Source organism: Phalacrocorax carbo, chromosome 1, assembly GCF_963921805.1.
Source record: "Phalacrocorax carbo chromosome 1, bPhaCar2.1, whole genome shotgun sequence".
In the NCBI taxonomy this organism is placed as follows: Eukaryota; Metazoa; Chordata; class Aves; order Suliformes; family Phalacrocoracidae; genus Phalacrocorax; species Phalacrocorax carbo.
In genome coordinates, this window is record NC_087513.1 from 44,648,269 (window position 1) to 44,666,900 (window position 18,632).

An 18,632-nucleotide genomic window follows, 5' to 3' on the forward strand; every position below is an offset into this window, starting at 1 on the left:
TAGCTCTTTGCTTTATCTTGCTGTGACACAGCTTCTGATAGGGAAAATTCTCTTTAGAGTCTCTCACAAGTCTGAAATGGTTGTAATTTGGAAATCAAATCTGTAAGTGTACACTGATTTGATTATTCTATTTTAAAGATTTTATACTTCCAACATGGTATATGACTTTTATAAATGATCATACTATATACTGTGCTTTGAAAGCCATTCAGTTTAAGTATCATTTCTGGTTTTCCCATCAATTATATTGCTATGATCTGTTCCAAAACGGTTAGTATGCAGGCATATTTCAGAATAGTCCTGCATAGATAAACTGACTTTCCAACACACAAGCACTGGCAGGATTCGCGTCTATCCAAGCCATCCCTCAAAACACTGTCTAAATCATCAGGTTGTAGGTATTCCCAGTCTTTGCTATTGAAGCTGTTATGGAAACATGAATTGCCTTTTTAGGGTAGGATTTTTAGGAACTGATCCTGGAGTTCCTCCTCCAATTAATAGTTTAGTACTTTATAGAAACTAGAACAGCACAAAGCAAGAGAGGTGCCTCACAGTGTTCAGTGCTCTACTGCATGTTGTGTAGAGCACTTTCTTGGATGGCGAGAAATATGGGTTTAAATTCTCTTAAGCTGACTTAAGGAACTGAATTTGAGTCTCCTACATCACTGTGCTACTGGGAAAGACCATATGCTGCCGTTCTTTACAGGACAGGAGGAGAGGCTAATTGAAGAAGACTTACAGAGTCATTCTTGCACATTTAATAGGCTGAGGAAAGAGTCAAAACCAGAAATGATCATACTGTCCAAGCTTATGTATCTGGTTTACCTACATGAGTTGGGAGCCTAAATTCTGTTTATAATCAGCAAAGAGAGAACAAGGATTTTAATTTAGGTTTTCTGAAACAAACTCTTTTTTTTCTTATTAACTATATATGGAGCTTAGAGGCCTAATTCTGTCAATTCCATGTCTGCAAAATAGACTTTCCAAGAGCCCAAACCAATAAGTACAAGACAAATTCTATAAGAAAAGAGAATCTGTTTACAAATGCAGCTAAATACAAATGTGTCTGAAAAAAATAGTGTTTAAAAAATTTATTTATACCTGCTATTTTATTTCATAATTTCCAGAAGCAGGTTTTATACCATAATCAAAAATACATTAATTTGGCATAAGTTGTTGTGAAATCTGTAGTGGATGTTTCTTGGGCACTAAAATGTACAAAACCTTGAGTTAGGTGTGCTAAAACTTAACATTTTTCCAGCACCAAGTGATCCACCGAAAGATGTTGTGTACAGAAACCTTACTTCCACATCAGTCATGCTAGTCTGGTCACCTCCTCAAAAGCCTAATGGAAATATACTGTATTACTCAGTTTATTTCAAAAATAATTCAGGAATATTCATACAGGTAAGCTTATTTTTATATTCTTCTTTTGTAGAATTCAATAAAGTGTTCTAATAATTCATTAAAGATTAAATCAATTTTATAGTTATCAATATAATGTTTTTTCATATTTTCTTATCACAAGATAGTTTTTTAACTTACAATGACAGAAGGACATCTTGTAATCATGTGTTGCATTGTGCATCTCATTGGACATTCATATCATTAAGCATTAAGACAAATAGGTTTTGCATAATATTCTGTATTACAAAGTTTATATGTACCTGTATATACACACACACATATGTAAAACATCTATATGTACAACATACGTACAAAGATAAACACAAGACCCATTGCATTCATTGCACGGGCTTAAGATGGTTTATTTTAGTCTAATCTATCAGTTTGAATAAACTTCTGAAACAGTTCTAGTTTTACTTTTAAATGCCTGTTTGTACAGTACTGATAATAAGATAATGCCAAAGTAGTGAATAAGTTATTATTTCATATTTTTGTTACTCTGAAAAGGAAATTACTGTTTAGTATATTGAAATAAAGTTATTGAGATTCCTAAGTTAAAGCATAAAAGACAAATAAAATGTTATTTGTAATCTATTGGCGATCCACACATTTTCAGGTAGGTTTTTTTTTGTTGCTACTTTCATCCTTAATTATGCACCACATACATTAATTGTATACATGGTTTTTCTGTTCTCCTTTCTAAGAATATATTACAACACAGAAATATAATAAGAACAAATAAGCTTCCTTTACAGGTTTTTGGTTACAAGCTTTACACATGTGGAAGAAAAGAAAGAAATATAAATTCATGAAGAAAACTAATGCATGAAAGATTACCCCTACTGCATAACTTTATGCCCAAGATATGTCTGGTGTGAGGTATGCATGTTTTTGAGGATAACTAGAAAAAAAAGAATCACAAATTTTAAAAATACCTGTGACTGAATAATTGCTGACATACTTCAGGGTATACACTTCTCTGACTTCTGTGAAGCTGTGTGGTTGCAGGGCTCTGTCTGCATAGTTTCAGATGCAAGCAGGACTGTGCCATGAATTCACATTCTGATGAGATTAAAATCAGGGCTACAGTTCAGAGCTTCAGCCTCTGCTTGCACACACTGCTATACCAACAGCATTTTTCTTAGCCTAACAAATCCCTGGAGAAACCTTTACACCAGTGCATTACCTGAACTAGCCCATCCTATGAAGAGTGTCTACATTTATCTAGTTCTTGGACAACTCAAACAAAGGACTACAGACTTGAGTTATTCCTACCTGTAGGAAGGTGGAACTCTGAGGTGAAGGAATGAGGTGAAACTGGTACACTGAGAGCTATAATCCCTCTGGATGTGCCCAGGACTCTGGAACTGAAGGAGCAAGACAGGGAAGATGGAGCACGGTAGCATTGGCCCAGCAAGGTGAGGGCCCAGTTTCATTATCGTGATATAGTTGGGCAAGGACAGGATGGTGGCATGGGTGGAAGTTACAGCTGCTTTGGCATATTATGTGGTGGGTGGCAGAAAAGCAATGAAAGTAGCTCCACTTCTAGGTGTGGAAACTACCATTTTTGCTCTTTCAGCTTTGATTTTTAACCCATCCCTCTGCAGAAAGCTATGAGAAGATAGGTTTCAGCTGCCCTTGCATCTGTCTCTTACTGGCCATGGGAGATCACCATTAATCTCTCAAATCATGATCCAGTCCTAATCTGCCTGCTTCCCTTAACTCCCTCTGCCCTTCACATGCTTCTCTGTTCACTATTTGGCATGGCAACTACTGTATCTACATTGCACTCCTATTTGGTACCTTGGCATTCCTTCAGGTGCAAGACAGATTTCAAACAGGAGAAAAAACCAACTCTCCCCTGCTCCCTTCTGTCAGATATTTTCTATTACTCTTTTTACAACAGAGAAAAGCATCTGTGAAAGCCAGCCTGATATGGATATATGTATTACATATATGCGACATGTACAGACAGTTGTAAGCTGTATGAGTGTATGCACACACAGAGCTTACAACGCTCTGTAACTTAAAAGTATAACCATGTAGTTGCAGGGTCTGTTGGTAGGTTTTGTATTGCACACATTTGGGAAGAAATAATCCTTGGTTAGATGCTTCTGCATCTAGGTCACCATTCTGCTTATCTTTATCCAAACTGTATTTTCAGTTTGGGAACTGATATAGGAGGACTAAAAAAGGAGATGATCTTTTCACATTTCTAGGAACCCCACCTGCTCAGACACTGTGCTGTAGGCAGCCATTCTCTGTCAGTCTTTCATCTGCTTCTTTGTCAGGGCCTAACAACAGAGGTCCAAATCTTGAAGTATACTTTCTAGATGACTGAAAAACCATCCTGGCTGAAGTATCTCAAGCGAATTAACATCTTCCAGTGCTGTCATAATCTGAAATAGATATTAAAATCATACTAAAACTGGTACTATTCTGTTGTCTCAAGTTCTCACTTCTCACATGTTCTCAAACTCCTCAGGCATGTTAAAGCCCACTGAGTATAAAGCACTGATTACAAACAGCAGTGTTTGTAAAAACAGGAAATCAGTAGCTGCAGAGTAAAGCATTTTGTTTAGGGGGAAAAAAAGCAAAAGACCTGAGACAAAAGATGCAGTTTATTCCATCACAGAATGCAGAAACTTGCAGGAAAAATAGTTTTCCTTTAAAAATTAAAAAAAGAAAAGGTGACATACCTTCATAGGGCAGAAAAATAATGTATAGTTTCTTTGCTTTGCAGGTCTACATGAAAAATCACAGTATGGCTGTCCAGTCAGAAGGCCTGCAATGCTCAGACCTAGGATTCAGAACCAGAACAGCAGAAGGAAAGATTTAGTGATGGGGATTAGATTTGAGGATTTTGGTATATGAGTGGGCTGTTTCTATGGCGATGCTGATAGGTTGTAAAAGAAAAAGTGCCAGAGAGGGAGGAATGACTGGTAGCCAAATAGAAGAAACCATCACTTCTACTAGGCTAGGCTGAAGTCCAGCTTGATCTTTCATCTTCTGCTGCCATAGGTCTAGGGAAAATGCTACTTTTTGGTTTATTTTCACTACTCTGCCCCAGTGCAGTAAAGATAGGACATATTCTGGCCCAAGAGCACTTCCTACACAGATGACATGGCACTGTACCTCTTGTTCACATCACTTCTCTGTGATGCTGCTGGATTCCTACGGTTTGAGATTTCACTATTTGCAATAACAGGTTTGCAAATTTTGTTCTGTGGCTTCCTTACATGATGCTTGAAGCAATCATACTGCCCATGTTCTCAGTCTTATTGAGGAAAGAAGTCATAGAATCTATGGAAGTAATTGTGTCATTGCTAAATACTGATCTATAAGAGATACCATTTACTTGAATAAACTCTTTTATTCAATCTCTCTATACTTGTGTTTTGATTTGCAAGAAAGTGGGAAAGATACTGATTACAAATATAAATTTATGCTCAGAGAAAGTTCTCCGGTGTAGGAATTTCAGTACAGATTACAACTGTCCTGCTCTGCCAAACCAGACAGGGGAACCAGGAGCTAAGTAGAGAAAAAAAGCCTACTACTCTTCCAGAGACTGAACATTAGACCCCAAAGCATCCAACCCCCATACTTCAAGCCAACCTAAGTGAACATGACTGGATACAGTTCAGAGTGAAATTTGGTTTGGTCTGCCCCTGGGATGCAGACAAGGGATGCAAGCAATGTGCTACTCAACAATCTTCCACACAAACTTAACAGTCAAACATTTTCTTTCACCAGTACGACCAAAACAGGGATAGAAGGGGAACTTCCCTAAAATACTCTGCAAATTTTTTAAAAGATGGCCTCAGAATGGTACAGCGCACACAACCAAAATACCTTCACTTAGGCTGGTACTGGAACAGTGTGCATTACGCTCCTTGAGGGATGGCTTGGATTAGCCCTCACTGTCACCTGATTGCCACAGTCAAGTACGCAATACCCTAACTCAAACCAACAGTGCAATACAATGAACCTAAAGAAGGAAACAGAACGGGGGAAAAAGGTTAAAGTGAAGAGCAGCAGCACTCTGTTGTCTGTATACTACTAATTATGGCTTTATGCCACTGGAACTTTCTGCTGCTTCCTGGGGTGAAGAAGATACTGCTTTCTGCTGACACTTTCATGGCCTGTGTGTATTGCTTACACTTAGCTGCTTTTAATAATCTGATACTTTGCTATGTCAAAACTTCTTTCATGTATGGATGAAGAAGGGGACAGAAGGAATATTTTCTTCAGCTGTAGCCAAAGATCCTAAGCTGTTTGCTTTCATCTGCAGCCACAGTTAATTGTAAAGCTTCCTATAGTGTTCTATCCCCAGGGTACAATTAGTGCAAGTTTCATCTTTTCTCAGTTTGTACCCACACAGTTCTTCCTGTTCACCCTTACTCTTAATTACGTGTTCATTCTTTTCTAATATTTTGTCATATCAGAAGTTTGAGGTAGTCCTCAGTCCTTGGGCTTATCATAGTAGGGGACTACCTCTTATAACAGTTTTTGTTGAACCACCAAAAAGCGTTCACGTTGGTTCACTGAGTCCTTAACTGCCAGACAGCTGACAAAATTGTAAAGGTATGCTTTTTAAACTAAGAGCTGGATTTTCAGCTGTTCATACCAATAAGCTCCCATTAAATCTAGAATCAAAACTCAGTGTGGTACCTTTGACATTTTTATATTGAAAACTCAGAGAATTATTTAATGTCCTTTTTTTGATCTTATTATTAGATATTATTACCAATTAAAATTGTTATTAATTACAATATCTGGTAACAACAGCCGGAGGGTAGTAGAACCAGTGAAATGAATGAGAGTGTCCCCTATTGTTTTCTGCAGAAATAAAATAATTTTGCCTGTACAAAAAAATGGGTGAAGTGTTATGTTAGATGTATAAATTCATACATATTAGTGACAGACATCAAGATTGCATACTGTAATGTCAGTTTGTACAGTACTGACTCAGCTGTTTGGTGGAGCATATCACAGTGACTTCTTCAGTAGGAACTTTCCTCAAGACAAATATAATTCATTTTTTACTATGCGGTTTTAGCATGCCTGTGTTTATATGTGGTATTTCTGAATTTAGATATGCAAACATTACAGTCACCTTCCTCCTGTTTTAGTAAGTCTGCTGTCACAGCCTCTCTTTTTTAGGAAAGCATTTAATTTAAAGCCAGCTTTGATTTTAAGGAGCTGGAGGGTGGGAATAAGATGTAACACTGGAAATTGTGGGCAGGTCAAATAACTGGAACGTGTACAAGGCAATTCATCAAGGGGTTGGGCAAAACCCAGCTTGCCATTAAAATGTTGCTACGTAGAGGAATTAGGAGGACTTTGGTCCTGAGGAGTGGATTGCGTTAAACTGAAGGAACCACCAGAATTTCTTTTCCTTGTGCAGTTACTTGCTAACAGAAGGATTGTACCAGAACAAAGTCCCGCTTTGTTTTGAACTATAGAAAAAATTCTGCTAAAACTGTGACTGTTGCAATAGGTTCGTGCTCTAGATCAGCCCCTCTGAGGAGGCAATTCCTGTTTGGAATGATAGAAGGACAACTAACAAAAGGAACAGTTTATCAAGTGTTGCGGTGACATCTCTGCCACTGGAAGTTTTAAATTCAAAATCAGACAATTTTCTGTAAGATCTCCTCTCATAAAAACAATAAAGTGAGAGAAGTTCTTTGATTTGCTTCATACAGATCAGGCAAGGCAATCACATGTGTGATTGTATAATCTATGGGCAATTAGCAGATGACAGATTTTTTTGTCATTTTCTTGATGCAGTATGGATAAACAATGCAATTTTACAGATTTAATGTGTTCTAAAAAAGGTGGCTTGGCATTCAGCAACTACAAACAGGAGGAGTCAATTAGGTACTCTGTAGTACTCACCAGGAGTAATAATAGACATCAGACAATATATTACTTGAGTATTTCAGTAAAAATCAGGACTCATGAGGAGTCAAGTGTAGGTTTATGTCTCCTGAATGCTATGGTGAATCATATGTTCTGGTGGTGGTGGTTGCTAAATGGGAAACTAGAAAACAAAATCAATGAATAAAATTTTTAATGACTAAGCTTTTTTTTCTTTTAGAATTTCACAAGTTATGGTAATGACAGCGATGTCAGTATGTCCCAGTCTGCAGTTCTGGATGACTTGGCAAAATACAGCCATTATACTGTATGGTTAACTGCAAGCACAGCTTTTGGAGATGGAAACAAAACCAGTGAAATAATAGACGTGTATACAGATCAGGATAGTAAGTTAATAATTTTTTTTAATACTCAGTATATGTAAGTGTTTCCATTTATTAAATATTCTCTAACTTTAAAATCATTTTACTGTTATGATGGCAAAGTTAAAAAAACCTGGTAAGTACCATTTTCAACGCTGCAGTGTTTTTCTTTGCAAGGAAGACATTTTGATCCGAGTCTTTGCTTTGTAATACTAAGAACATAGTTCACAAGCTGCTTCTTTGGTTACAAGCGATAAAAATACTGTATTAAACCATCATTAAGTCTCTTTTGTTAAACAAATTTAGCAGAGATCATTATTCATATACACCTTCAAAATATTTTGCTTTATATAGTGAAACATAAATGATTTTTAAAAGTTGTACAAAATATTACAAATGAGATTTACAGACTAATCATACTTTCAGCATTTATTTCTGTTTTAGTTTTGGATGCTTTATTACTGTAATCCATGCATTTATTTTTTGCTTATTATCTCTCATAGTCCCAGATGGTTCTGTTGAAAATCTGGTCTATCAAAACATTTCCTCATCTTCTGTAAATGTAAGCTGGCTTCCACCATCCCAGCCAAATGGCTTAGTCTTCTTTCATGTTTCTCTAAGTTTATTGCAACTGGGAACAAATAAGATAATGTCTTTCCTGACTCACAACACAAGCATCGTTTTTGACAATCTGGAGAAATATACCGATTACATTCTGGAAGTCACACCAGCCACTGATAAAGGATCTTCTGAACTGCATGCTCTAACTCTGCACATAAAAACTGATGAAGATGGTAAGATAAGTATATTTTATTCATTCCTAAGGAAATGTAGAAACAAGACCAAATAGCTTTCTGAAAGAAAGAAAAGCTTATTGTGTTTATTTTTCTCATGCTACTTAAAGCCTTTTTGTTATGCAATGACACGAATAACTGCTACACATTTCTGTATTGAGACCATGAGTCAGAATTTTCTACTTGGAGTACAAATTTAACTAACAGCTAAAAGACATTTTTCATTGTAACTCATATTTTTCTGAGGTTATCTTGTTTTTCTTATTTCTTCATGCAGTCCCGGAATCGGCACCTATAATCAAAACATTTTCAAATCTCTCAACTACCTCAGTTATGCTTTCATGGGACCCTCCCATTAAGCCAAGTGGTGTAATAATAAGTTATGATTTAAATTTATGTGGTCCAGAAAGGAATAACTCATTCTCTACCACCAATGATTTTATCATCTTGGAAGACCTTCTGCCATTCACATTATACACTATTTATGCAGCTGCAAGAACCATAAAAGGACCTGGTCCGTCTGCTGTGCTTCAGTTCTACACAGATGAGTCAGGTGAGCAAAATCAGCTGTAACCAACTTGAAATTTTGGCCCTATGTTTTTTGCATCCATCTTAGGGCTGAACATCAGACCCAGAAGGAGCTGAGATGAAGTATTCATTTTCCATTGGTCTGTGCATGAAGAGCTTTCAGAAGGAAATACTACAAGGGAAGTCTTTTCTGAGTTCTCCTTCTCCTGCCACAGTGTGCAAGAGGAGGTCACATTCTGCATAGGATTACAAAAATAACTGCAAGGAGAAATGTCTTTTGCCTTTGTAATGTTTCACAGTTTTCCAAGTGTCAGGGATTTTAAAGCAAGCGACGGTACCTTTCTGTTTATCCCACCATGAAATTGAAAAATGATAAAACTTGGAAATATTTCTGACACATTCTTACAGGTCTCCTTTACATGGACCTCCTCTCACCTGCATGGTAAATCACATACCTTGAAAATATATGTTGAGTTGTGCTCACTATAAGATGTGGGAAGTGAAATATATCACATTCCAACAGCATATGTAATATGACTTTTGTTGAATGCCTTAGTTCTGACAATGGGGATGTTTAAGTGACTAATAGATTTCTGAGATCTCTCAGAAGATCCGTTGCTGACTAAACATGTATTCCCAATTAATTGAATTTGCTTTGTGTCAAAAAGAAAGAAAAATATTTGAAGAGCAATGAAGTACAGTTTTGATGAGTTGAGATGCAAGTGATAACAAGCATACATATGTTCTCCTGCTTCTCCAAAGTGTTTGGTTTTGCCTGGATTATTTATAAGTCGGAACTCAAGAACATTTCTCTTTTGCAGTGCCATTAGCTCCACCCCAGAACTTGACCATTACCAACTACACTGCAGACTCTGTGGGGCTAAAATGGGATCCAAGTCCCCAGCCAAATGGTGTTATTATGAGATATAATTTTAAGATTTATCAAAACAACACCAAAAAAATATTTTATCAGGTATGTTTATAATTATAAGTGTTTAATTTTTAAAATACTTTTTTCATGCTTTATGAATATAATATATGACAAGTATTTTAAATGTCTGTTTATGCTTCTGGAATTACAAAGCTTCTCTAAATTCCTGTTTGTTAAGACCGTTTACTTTCCCTTCCAGCATGCCCGCAATTCAATTTTTAAGATTAGATGAAAAAAAAAAAAGGTTAGATCTTAATTTGCTTTGAGCTTCTAATATCTCATTAATGATAAGCTTTATAAATCTTTAGTTCATATTTTGGCATAAGTTTGATGTTAGAAACTGACAGAAGTGACTTGTTTTGATGGTACTTTTGTTTAGCTATTTAGTATCTGTGGACTTCCAAGATTGAAAAAGAAAGAAGGAAAGAAGGCTTACATTTTTTTTTACTTTTACAAAACAAGGATAACTGAATAAATTTTAACTTAAATAGATGCTATAAAATTTTATATAGAAATTGATCAAGTCATTTATATCTGCTTTAATCTGGTTGCTTGGATAACATCAAGAAATGCACCATGAACCGTAAGGGCAGCAAGCTGAGGCCAGGATTGCACCTCAGTCTTAGAAACTCTACAGTGAGTTCTGTTCACCCGAGACGCTTGTAAAAGCTGCCGGGAAAAGGCATTGCTGTGAGCTATAAGTTTAAGACATGCGATGTAAGATGTGGGACTTTGGGGAGCTTAATTACTCCAACTCCTTCAGCAGTACAGTCCTTATTGCAGAGACTTAGCGTGCAAGGAAAGTGTTTGTGCTGATGTTAAGCATATGTATTGCAGAAGTCAGTCCCCATGAGGTGGCCTACTGTGCTACCCCTTATGCAGTCTGCTGTTACTCTCCATTGTGGAATGAAGTGCTGCCATGACCCCAGTTGCTTCTGTCATCCTTGGAAGATGGGGAGCACAATTCACGTACACTAGAGGAACAGTGTTTCCAGCAGCCAGCTGCCTTTGGAAACACGTTCTTTGGGTGCCCGTGGAGGCCACCAAAGATTATTCCCCACTGTCCATCTGAGGCAGACTCAAACTCAATTAGACTACAGAAACTGGCTGGAGCACTTGAATGAGTCTGCTATGCCCTATGTTTTGTCATGTTTTGTAATGTTTTATGGGCAAGAAATTAGATTTAGGTTGTGGCAAGACAGGCAGAGCAATATATATAGAAGTATTGCAGTTAAGCACCATAATTCTCTGATAAATTTGATCCCACAAAGTCTTCACCAGGTTTTCTTGCTGAAATTCATCTCTTTCCCTGCTGCTGTCATAGTCCTCAACATCTGCACAAAATATACCTTGCATGCTCCATGAAAAGCAGCCATCAGGAACTGAACTGGTTTTTTTTTAATCTTCTTTTCGAAGCTGTTCATCAGTCTGTGTGTCTGGCTCAGGTAAAGTAAAAGAAATGACAAGCTATAAACCATGATCTTTTCCACTGTAAAGGTGTAGTAAGGAAGTAGAAGGTGAGAGGGAGTTGATGTGGCAGTGTGGAGGTGACAAGAGTTTACAGTACTGGAAAAAAAAAAAAGGCATCTGTAGACTTAATCTTTTCTAACAACGCTATGGTAATTATAATACTACCCTTTGGCATATCTTCCTCACAAGCCACAGTGAAAGAGGGAGAGGAGAAAGGAAAGGAAGAATTTGACCCTGCATTCTTTTTCGTTGAGCTCAGGGACTACTTTCACTGAAAGCTATTCAGAGTAGAAGAGACGAGACTATGGCTCTAGATCTTCTGTTCATTTCAGTGGATTCAAGGTGAGGCCCACATTGTTTATACAGATTAATTGCATACTAATAATTTTTTCTTCCTTAAGAACATTTCAGGTTCAAACCATGAGGCAAACCTTGTTGGATTAGAAGCATTCAGCCCCTATTTTATCAGCGTCTCTGCATTTACCAAACTTGGGAATGGCAATCAGTTCAGTAATGCTGTCCAGTTTACAACGATGGAATCAGGTTAGATGTGACTTTTTCTAAGCTGCAGTTCTGTTTGTGTATATTTTCCTTGTATGGCTTCAAGAACAACAGTCTTCCTCTTCTCTCCAAAGAAAACGTAACATAACACTATCTCATTTTCTTCTGCCTGTGTAACGCCGATTCACATTCCTGTTGTACCGGATAGGCTGGGTTTGAAGTTTGAGGTCGGAAGTGTAGAATTAGAAATGTCCTCATCTGAAATGAGAGGCTTATATGGCTACTATAAATCTTTTAATAGCATCACAGATAAAGGGAGGAAAATTAGATAGATATCAGTCTTTGCAGATCAAAGCGATAATTCAGATCCCTGTGAAAATAACTGAAACTTTAGCAAGTATCAAAAGCAGCTGGACAAAAGATTGGCAAATGAACTGGAAATTGTATTAAACAAATACAAATTTTAAACATTTTTAATAATTTATTTTAGGAAGGGAAGGTAGCCACTAATTAAATATCCTAACTTGTTAGATCTTATTTTTCCTGACAACTGGGGAGGACTATGCAATATAGCTGGTTTAATTAATTATGTACAGTTTTATCTTGTGCTTTCTGCATGTCTTTTGAAGTTGCAGTTTGTTTCAAAATGAAAAATTTTATCATGTGAAAGTGAATAGTCAAGATTCACTAAAGAGAGCCCAGGAGCTCTGTGGGTTTGTGAAACTGGCCATTGTGCAAAACTGCAGCTCCTTTGCCAGGTCAGGGCAATCCCCAGGCTCATGTACTCTATCAGGTCCGTCAGTGCCAGGGGACTAGCATGGGTTAGGGGGCCATGTCTGAACTCACAGGTTCCTTTATACTGACAGTGAAGGGAGGAGTCTAGGTATCAAAATATCCCATATGGTGACTACAGTTTTTCAAGACCATGTTTCCAGTGAAATATTCTTTCCAGAGCTGATAAAACAGGGGTTCTGGGAAAGATTATGCTGTTTATTGTACCCAGCAGTTACAACACGATGAGAAATCTGGACCATCACTGAACTGGTTCAGGTCGGCTGTTGGATCTCTGCAGCTGGAAGTTGTCCTGCCCAAAAGCCATGGTCATCCATCAGTTGTCTCATTTCATCACTGACATTCCATACTCATGGTACTTTCTTCAGAAGTGCCAGAGAGACGTTGCCCATGGGATTGTGGTCTAGTCGTTTTACAGCTTTTTCTCAGATTTTACGCTTAGCTAATTGCAACATTGTTTCCTTTCCCTCCAACCCAGATTCTGGGCAATTGCTGGATCAGTTCCCCATTGAGTTCATCTAAGGATTCTGTCTGTAGTCGTTATTAAAAGTACAAGTTAATCTTCTTTCTTCTGCTCCTTTAAGAAACACAAAAAGAATTTTCTCTGAGCTCTGAAAAGAAAATTAATAATTTTAAAGAGATTCATTTACCTCTGTGCAGTGATAATGAACACGTTTCCCTTTATTTCTGGTGCCTCACTGACAGTATTTTCACTATCTTATGGATTCCTGGATGTGTTTCAATAGAGGAAGCAGACTGGGGCACCCCTCGCTATGGATTCATTTTCTCTTGGCTGGTACAGCCAGCACTTCAGCCCTTTCTGAGATACTTTAATTCCTTGTTCTGTTTAATCAATTGGTCACAGATAATTGCTCTACTTTCAGCATGAGTACAATATTTGCTACCTTTTATAAATTTTTTATGAGCATTTAAAAGAATTTCTCCTGCTGGAACCAGCAAGGAGGTGGGGAACAGTAGGGTAATAGCATCAATATGACAACTCTGAAACCTGCAGTGACTTCTGTGCAGGTTGTGCCTCTGCTGAAAGGACAGAGAGGTATGATACAGTGCCTAACAGAAAACAAGCTAACAGACAAATAAGGAACTTCTGCTGTTGAAATTGTTGTGGAATATGTATACGAATTTTACACTACTGTGTATGTTTTACCACATTAAAAAAACATAGGGAAAATACAAGCAGATGTGAAAATAAAACTGGAGCACACAACTAGGAAAAATCCAGATAGATGGCCTCTTCTGTTTCAAGTACTGCCATCAATCATGTTCGTAGTAGTTGGAAATGAACCGTCTAACGAGGACAAAGATGTATTTTGTTCTCTCAGTGTGTTTGTTTTACAGTACTAATTTTTCTTCCACTGGTTTGTTCGTCCCTCACTATGAATGTTGCATCTACTTCTCTGACTATATTGTTCTGTGATTACCATTTTAATGGTGTGGGAATGTTAATCTTTGGTGCATGTGTATCTCTTAAGTACCAGATGCTGTCCAGAATGTTCGTTGTATTGCAACGAGTTGGCAATCGATCCTAGTGCAGTGGGACCCTCCTGCTTCATCCAACGGTGTAATTACTCATTACATCATAACAGTTGAAGGAAATTCTACAAAATTTTTATCTTACGATACACTGCATACCTTTGGAAATCTGCTTTCCAATATTACTTATCAATTTAAAATAAAAGCTGCAACATCTGCTGGTGATGGTGAAGAACGGATATGCAATGCCAGTACACTTCCAGAAAAAGGTAGCAAATTATTCAAGTTAATTTTTTTGTTTAATTTAAATGATGACTGTGAGCAAGCAGGCTTGAAATACCTGTTTTAATGCAGGCAGCTAAATCCTGCATTGTTGGGAGCAAAACTTTTAATGTGTTGTTTCTACCGGGGCCAATGCTATGACTTCATTGATTGACAATAAAGCTGTTCAGAATTTGTGTAATTAAGGAGCATTTAACTTCTTCAAGTAGACTTTGTCATAACTTTTGATAAATAGGACTTTTTAACAAGAAAGGAAGCTAAATCCTAAGAAGAATGTAAGCAGGTTTTTTGGCATTGGAGTAAAAATTATCACCCAAAGTCTGTCTTACTTTCTCCAAGCACATTTCACACTTCACCTAATCCTGGCTGTGCTTTCATTTGGCACCTGAAACTTCCTTATGCATTTGGAGATGAAATTTTGTGCAAAATACAGCATTGCTTCTGTGTAAATAGCTATGTGCCTAGTTTCTAAACTGGAAGTGGAGAGGAGTCCAACTCCCAGTCCAGGAAGCAAATGCCTGATTCAGTTCTCTTCGCCAGTTAGGGATGATTTCTACTTTTGGGATTATTTCTTTTGTGGCTTTTTTTTCTTATTCTTCAGTGATACTTCAATATAAAAATCAAAAATAATGTTCAGCAACCAGGATCCAGAACGAGACTTCACCTTCCTGCTGAATTACAGGAGCAATTACTGCATTTAGTTCTGGGGTTTTTTTGTTCCCTCTTCAGTGACATCAATTCGTGCAGTGGAGTTGAGGAGCTCTCTAATTCAGAACAGCTGGATCATTAGGAAACATGGGGGTGGGATGTACAACTGTATGCCCTGATGCTTAAACCAAACCTAGCTTTTGTAATACTTTCGTTACTAAGTTATTGAATAACTTAAAAGATGAGTCGCAGCACCCATTCTCATATATATTTCATGCATTTTTTTGCTCAGTTCTGTCAAATAATAGATACAAGAGTCTGTGTCAGCAACAGGGTTTAGGTTCTGGATGACACGTGGAGGGGGCAGCTCTACCATGCAGACTTGAATCTGACGTCTAAACTTGGAGATCAGACTTACCCTTATGCTTAGACTTCCTGTTGGTAGCTTCCTGAGCAGCATGCATCTCTTCAGGTTCAGCCCTTGGTTCTCTCCTATTCCCAAAGTCTTAGTGCCCCACTCTGAGCTTTGATTTCCCCACTTAAAATTATACTTGTGGGAGTGCATGGCTGAATGAATCTAGACCACTTCTGTATCATCAGCTGAATTACTACTGCTTCGGTTACAGATCAAATGGCTGAGCTCCAAATGAGGACAAAGCAGCCCCTTGCTGGTGTATGCAGCCAACATTGTGAAAATAGCCAGGGCTGCACTTTGATGATGGCCATGATGGCCCTTCCTCATATATGCAGTCCATCCCACTAAAGCCTGGCCACATCCCCTATTTGAACTATGAGATGACACATTCATACCTGTTTCTGGTAAAAATATCCTCTCTGAATTGGCTTCCTGATCAACAACAGCCCACCTACAAACTCTGCCATTTTCTGATCCCTGTTGGTCTCCTCTGGTCTGGCTCCTTGGCAACTGAAGACATCTGCTTGGGTCATCTTGCCCTCTTGTTTGCTCAGAAACTTCTGTCCATCAGCAGCATTCAAAATCCACTTCTGAAGGAAGCATTGTTTAAATATTATAGATGAGCATACTAGTATATTACAGCATTGTCTGGAAATACTGTAGTGAGCTTAACTGCTGTGCTGAACATGGAAGCGTGCGAGCGTGCACCTAAGTATACTTCTCAACAGCAGTCATCGCTCTCCACCCCTTCTTTTAAATCAGGGCTGGTGACCAGCCAGCCCTGACTCAGAGCTCAAGTAAAACTGAAACTGGGGATGGGTGTGCAGACAGGTGGGCCAATGCACAATTAAAACTGGACTCGTCCAAAACCCAAAGGTTTTGGCAATAGTCTTGTAGGAGGCATGTTACCCGGTGGTACAGAGGAGACCAGGAGGCTGCCTGGAGGATGGGGGAAAGTCTAGTAGTGTTAAAGAAGCCTGGCACCAGGGCAACTTAATTCTTGGGATTTCTGAGAAATTTGGGGTTGACTATTAATTAGTGCTTGAGGAAAGCCTGGAGGAGCTATGGATGTGGTATTAAGCCTGGGCCTGAGAGACACACCACTAGTCTGTTGTGGTCTATGTTACACAGAGTTGCACTAGCAGGAGGAAAAAACAGACTTCATTTTGTAACAACATGTGGCTTGTGTGTCTTTTCACTGGGAGTTTTCCTAAGTGAAGGGTTTATACTACAATACATGTATTTTTTGCCACATACACTGTGCAGATCCTTTCTTGCTGTTTTAGCATTGGCTTACATGTTGTTGCTTAGTCATATTTACAACAAACTAGTTATTATTAGGACATTTCCTTAACCGTGTGTTTGCATGAATTGTTTTGTGGTGACTGGGTACTAGGAATTGGAGATTAATGGTTGGGAATGGAAACAGTTTTATAGCTGTTGTCAGCTTCTTATTTATGGTGGTCTAAGATTAGTCACAGAATATGTAGCCAGCACTGAGTCACTGACAATGCATTTATTTCTGACATAAAGTGAAATCGAATTTGGCTCAGTGTCTCACTGCATAGTGTTTGACCTTTACATTCTTAGCAAGATTATTTGCCTCTTTTTTTGAGGTAAATTTGTTCGTATCTGGGTACAGTTAAACATGAATCATGAAGATTAAATTTATGAGGAGATTAGTAGTGTTTTGTGTCTAATCTAGCTCCATTGTCATGGTAAACCACTTCTGCCAGGTTGCAGTATGTTACAAAAATTGGCGACTTTGTAGTGGTAATACTACTTTGTGTTTAAATATATTATACAGGGTATGAAAGATAATATAGCAAGTACACATGCATAAATGAGCTAGGATTTTATGACTGAATAGCTATCCTTGGATTATTTTCAAGAAAATGCACATATTAAAATGAAATATCATTAAGGTTGAGTGAGCTTTTAGAAGGGAGAAAGAGCCATAAGATGGTAGGAAACTTCTCCAAAAGGCACAGTGAAGCTGTGAAGATTCAGTTAACTCACAAGTCTGGGGTAAGTGTAATAGTCACTTAGTTAAGAATAAAACTAAAACAATTAAAAAGCCACTTGGGGTGGTTAAGCATGAATAATCAAAAGAAAACTGCTGCTGCTTTCAATTTTTTTAAGTTAGATTTTTCTTCGTAGACTTTTTATTCTTCTCTGAAAATATTAATCATATTGATTATAGTACTAAGACATGCAGAGTAATTTTTCCCTCCTTCCTGCTAGTTCTACTTAATATTGTAACTGAACTCAGAGTCTTGGAACCAGCTGAGGCCCTCATTGTACTGCACTGACAGTCCTTAACATTTGTTTTCTACTAAACAGAGATTCATTCATAACTTATATTTACAAGAAATATGGCTAGGACTTTGTCCAGAAAACACTTTTTAATTTAACCTGTGCTTAATTTTGCTGGCCAGTACTAACTTGTAGCTACACACAGAAGTATGTTGCGTGCATTAAGGAGAGCAGTGCCTCAAAGGATTGGTAATGGGAGTGTTTCTTAGTTTTTTTGGTGTGGAGGTAGAAAAATCATCATCTGTTGTTACTTCTGCACAAAATGTCTTTACTCTCTGCACAGGGGAACCTTTAACGATTCTGGGTTTGTACTTCCAGGATGGAGGTGCCCATTGGAAAATGTAGACCTTTTCATCCAGGCCTGTAAGGAGCACACAATGTAGCATGGGCTTAAAGCCTGCTTTATATCCAATGAAATGTTCTGCTTCCTTTACCATAAATCCTTTTCTTCGGACATGGCAGCTCATGGCAGCTCTGTGAGTTGGAATTCCATTAATTTCCTCATTAACTTGTGAAGAGAAACACAGATGACTGTAATGCACCGGAAGAAATATTTAAGTCTGTACCCTAAAGCGGTCAGTAGGGTCCAGAGCATGATGTGCAGTGCACTGTGCAGTGCAGGGTGTTGGCCTGGTTATCCAGAGGGATCAACCTACTGCAGAGCCACAGCATTGGAAATGGAAGAGCTTCCGTGGACTTGTCACTACTACAGATAAAAGCAGTGTGTTTCACACGTGCAATCAATGCTGCAAGTTCACGTTTCCAAACTGTATTAAAGTAAAAGCATCCAAAAATTGCAGAGTGAATCATGA

The 18,632-nt window shown here is 38.0% G+C and overlaps 1 protein-coding gene across 3 annotated transcripts in view; it reads left to right on the plus strand.

The window, feature by feature from the left end:
• PTPRQ (protein tyrosine phosphatase receptor type Q) overlaps positions 1-18,632 on the plus strand; it is a 145,119-nt gene that overhangs the window by 68,612 nt on the left and 57,875 nt on the right. For all 3 annotated transcript variants that reach the window (XM_064450170.1, XM_064450180.1, XM_064450185.1), the window contains exons 36-42: positions 1,262-1,407; positions 7,508-7,673; positions 8,153-8,443; positions 8,721-8,996; positions 9,793-9,944; positions 11,774-11,915; positions 14,159-14,428. In XM_064450170.1, the coding sequence (XP_064306240.1) occupies positions 1,262-1,407; positions 7,508-7,673; positions 8,153-8,443; positions 8,721-8,996; positions 9,793-9,944; positions 11,774-11,915; positions 14,159-14,428 (1,443 nt within the window). The remainder of the gene's footprint in view (positions 1-1,261; positions 1,408-7,507; positions 7,674-8,152; positions 8,444-8,720; positions 8,997-9,792; positions 9,945-11,773; positions 11,916-14,158; positions 14,429-18,632) is intronic.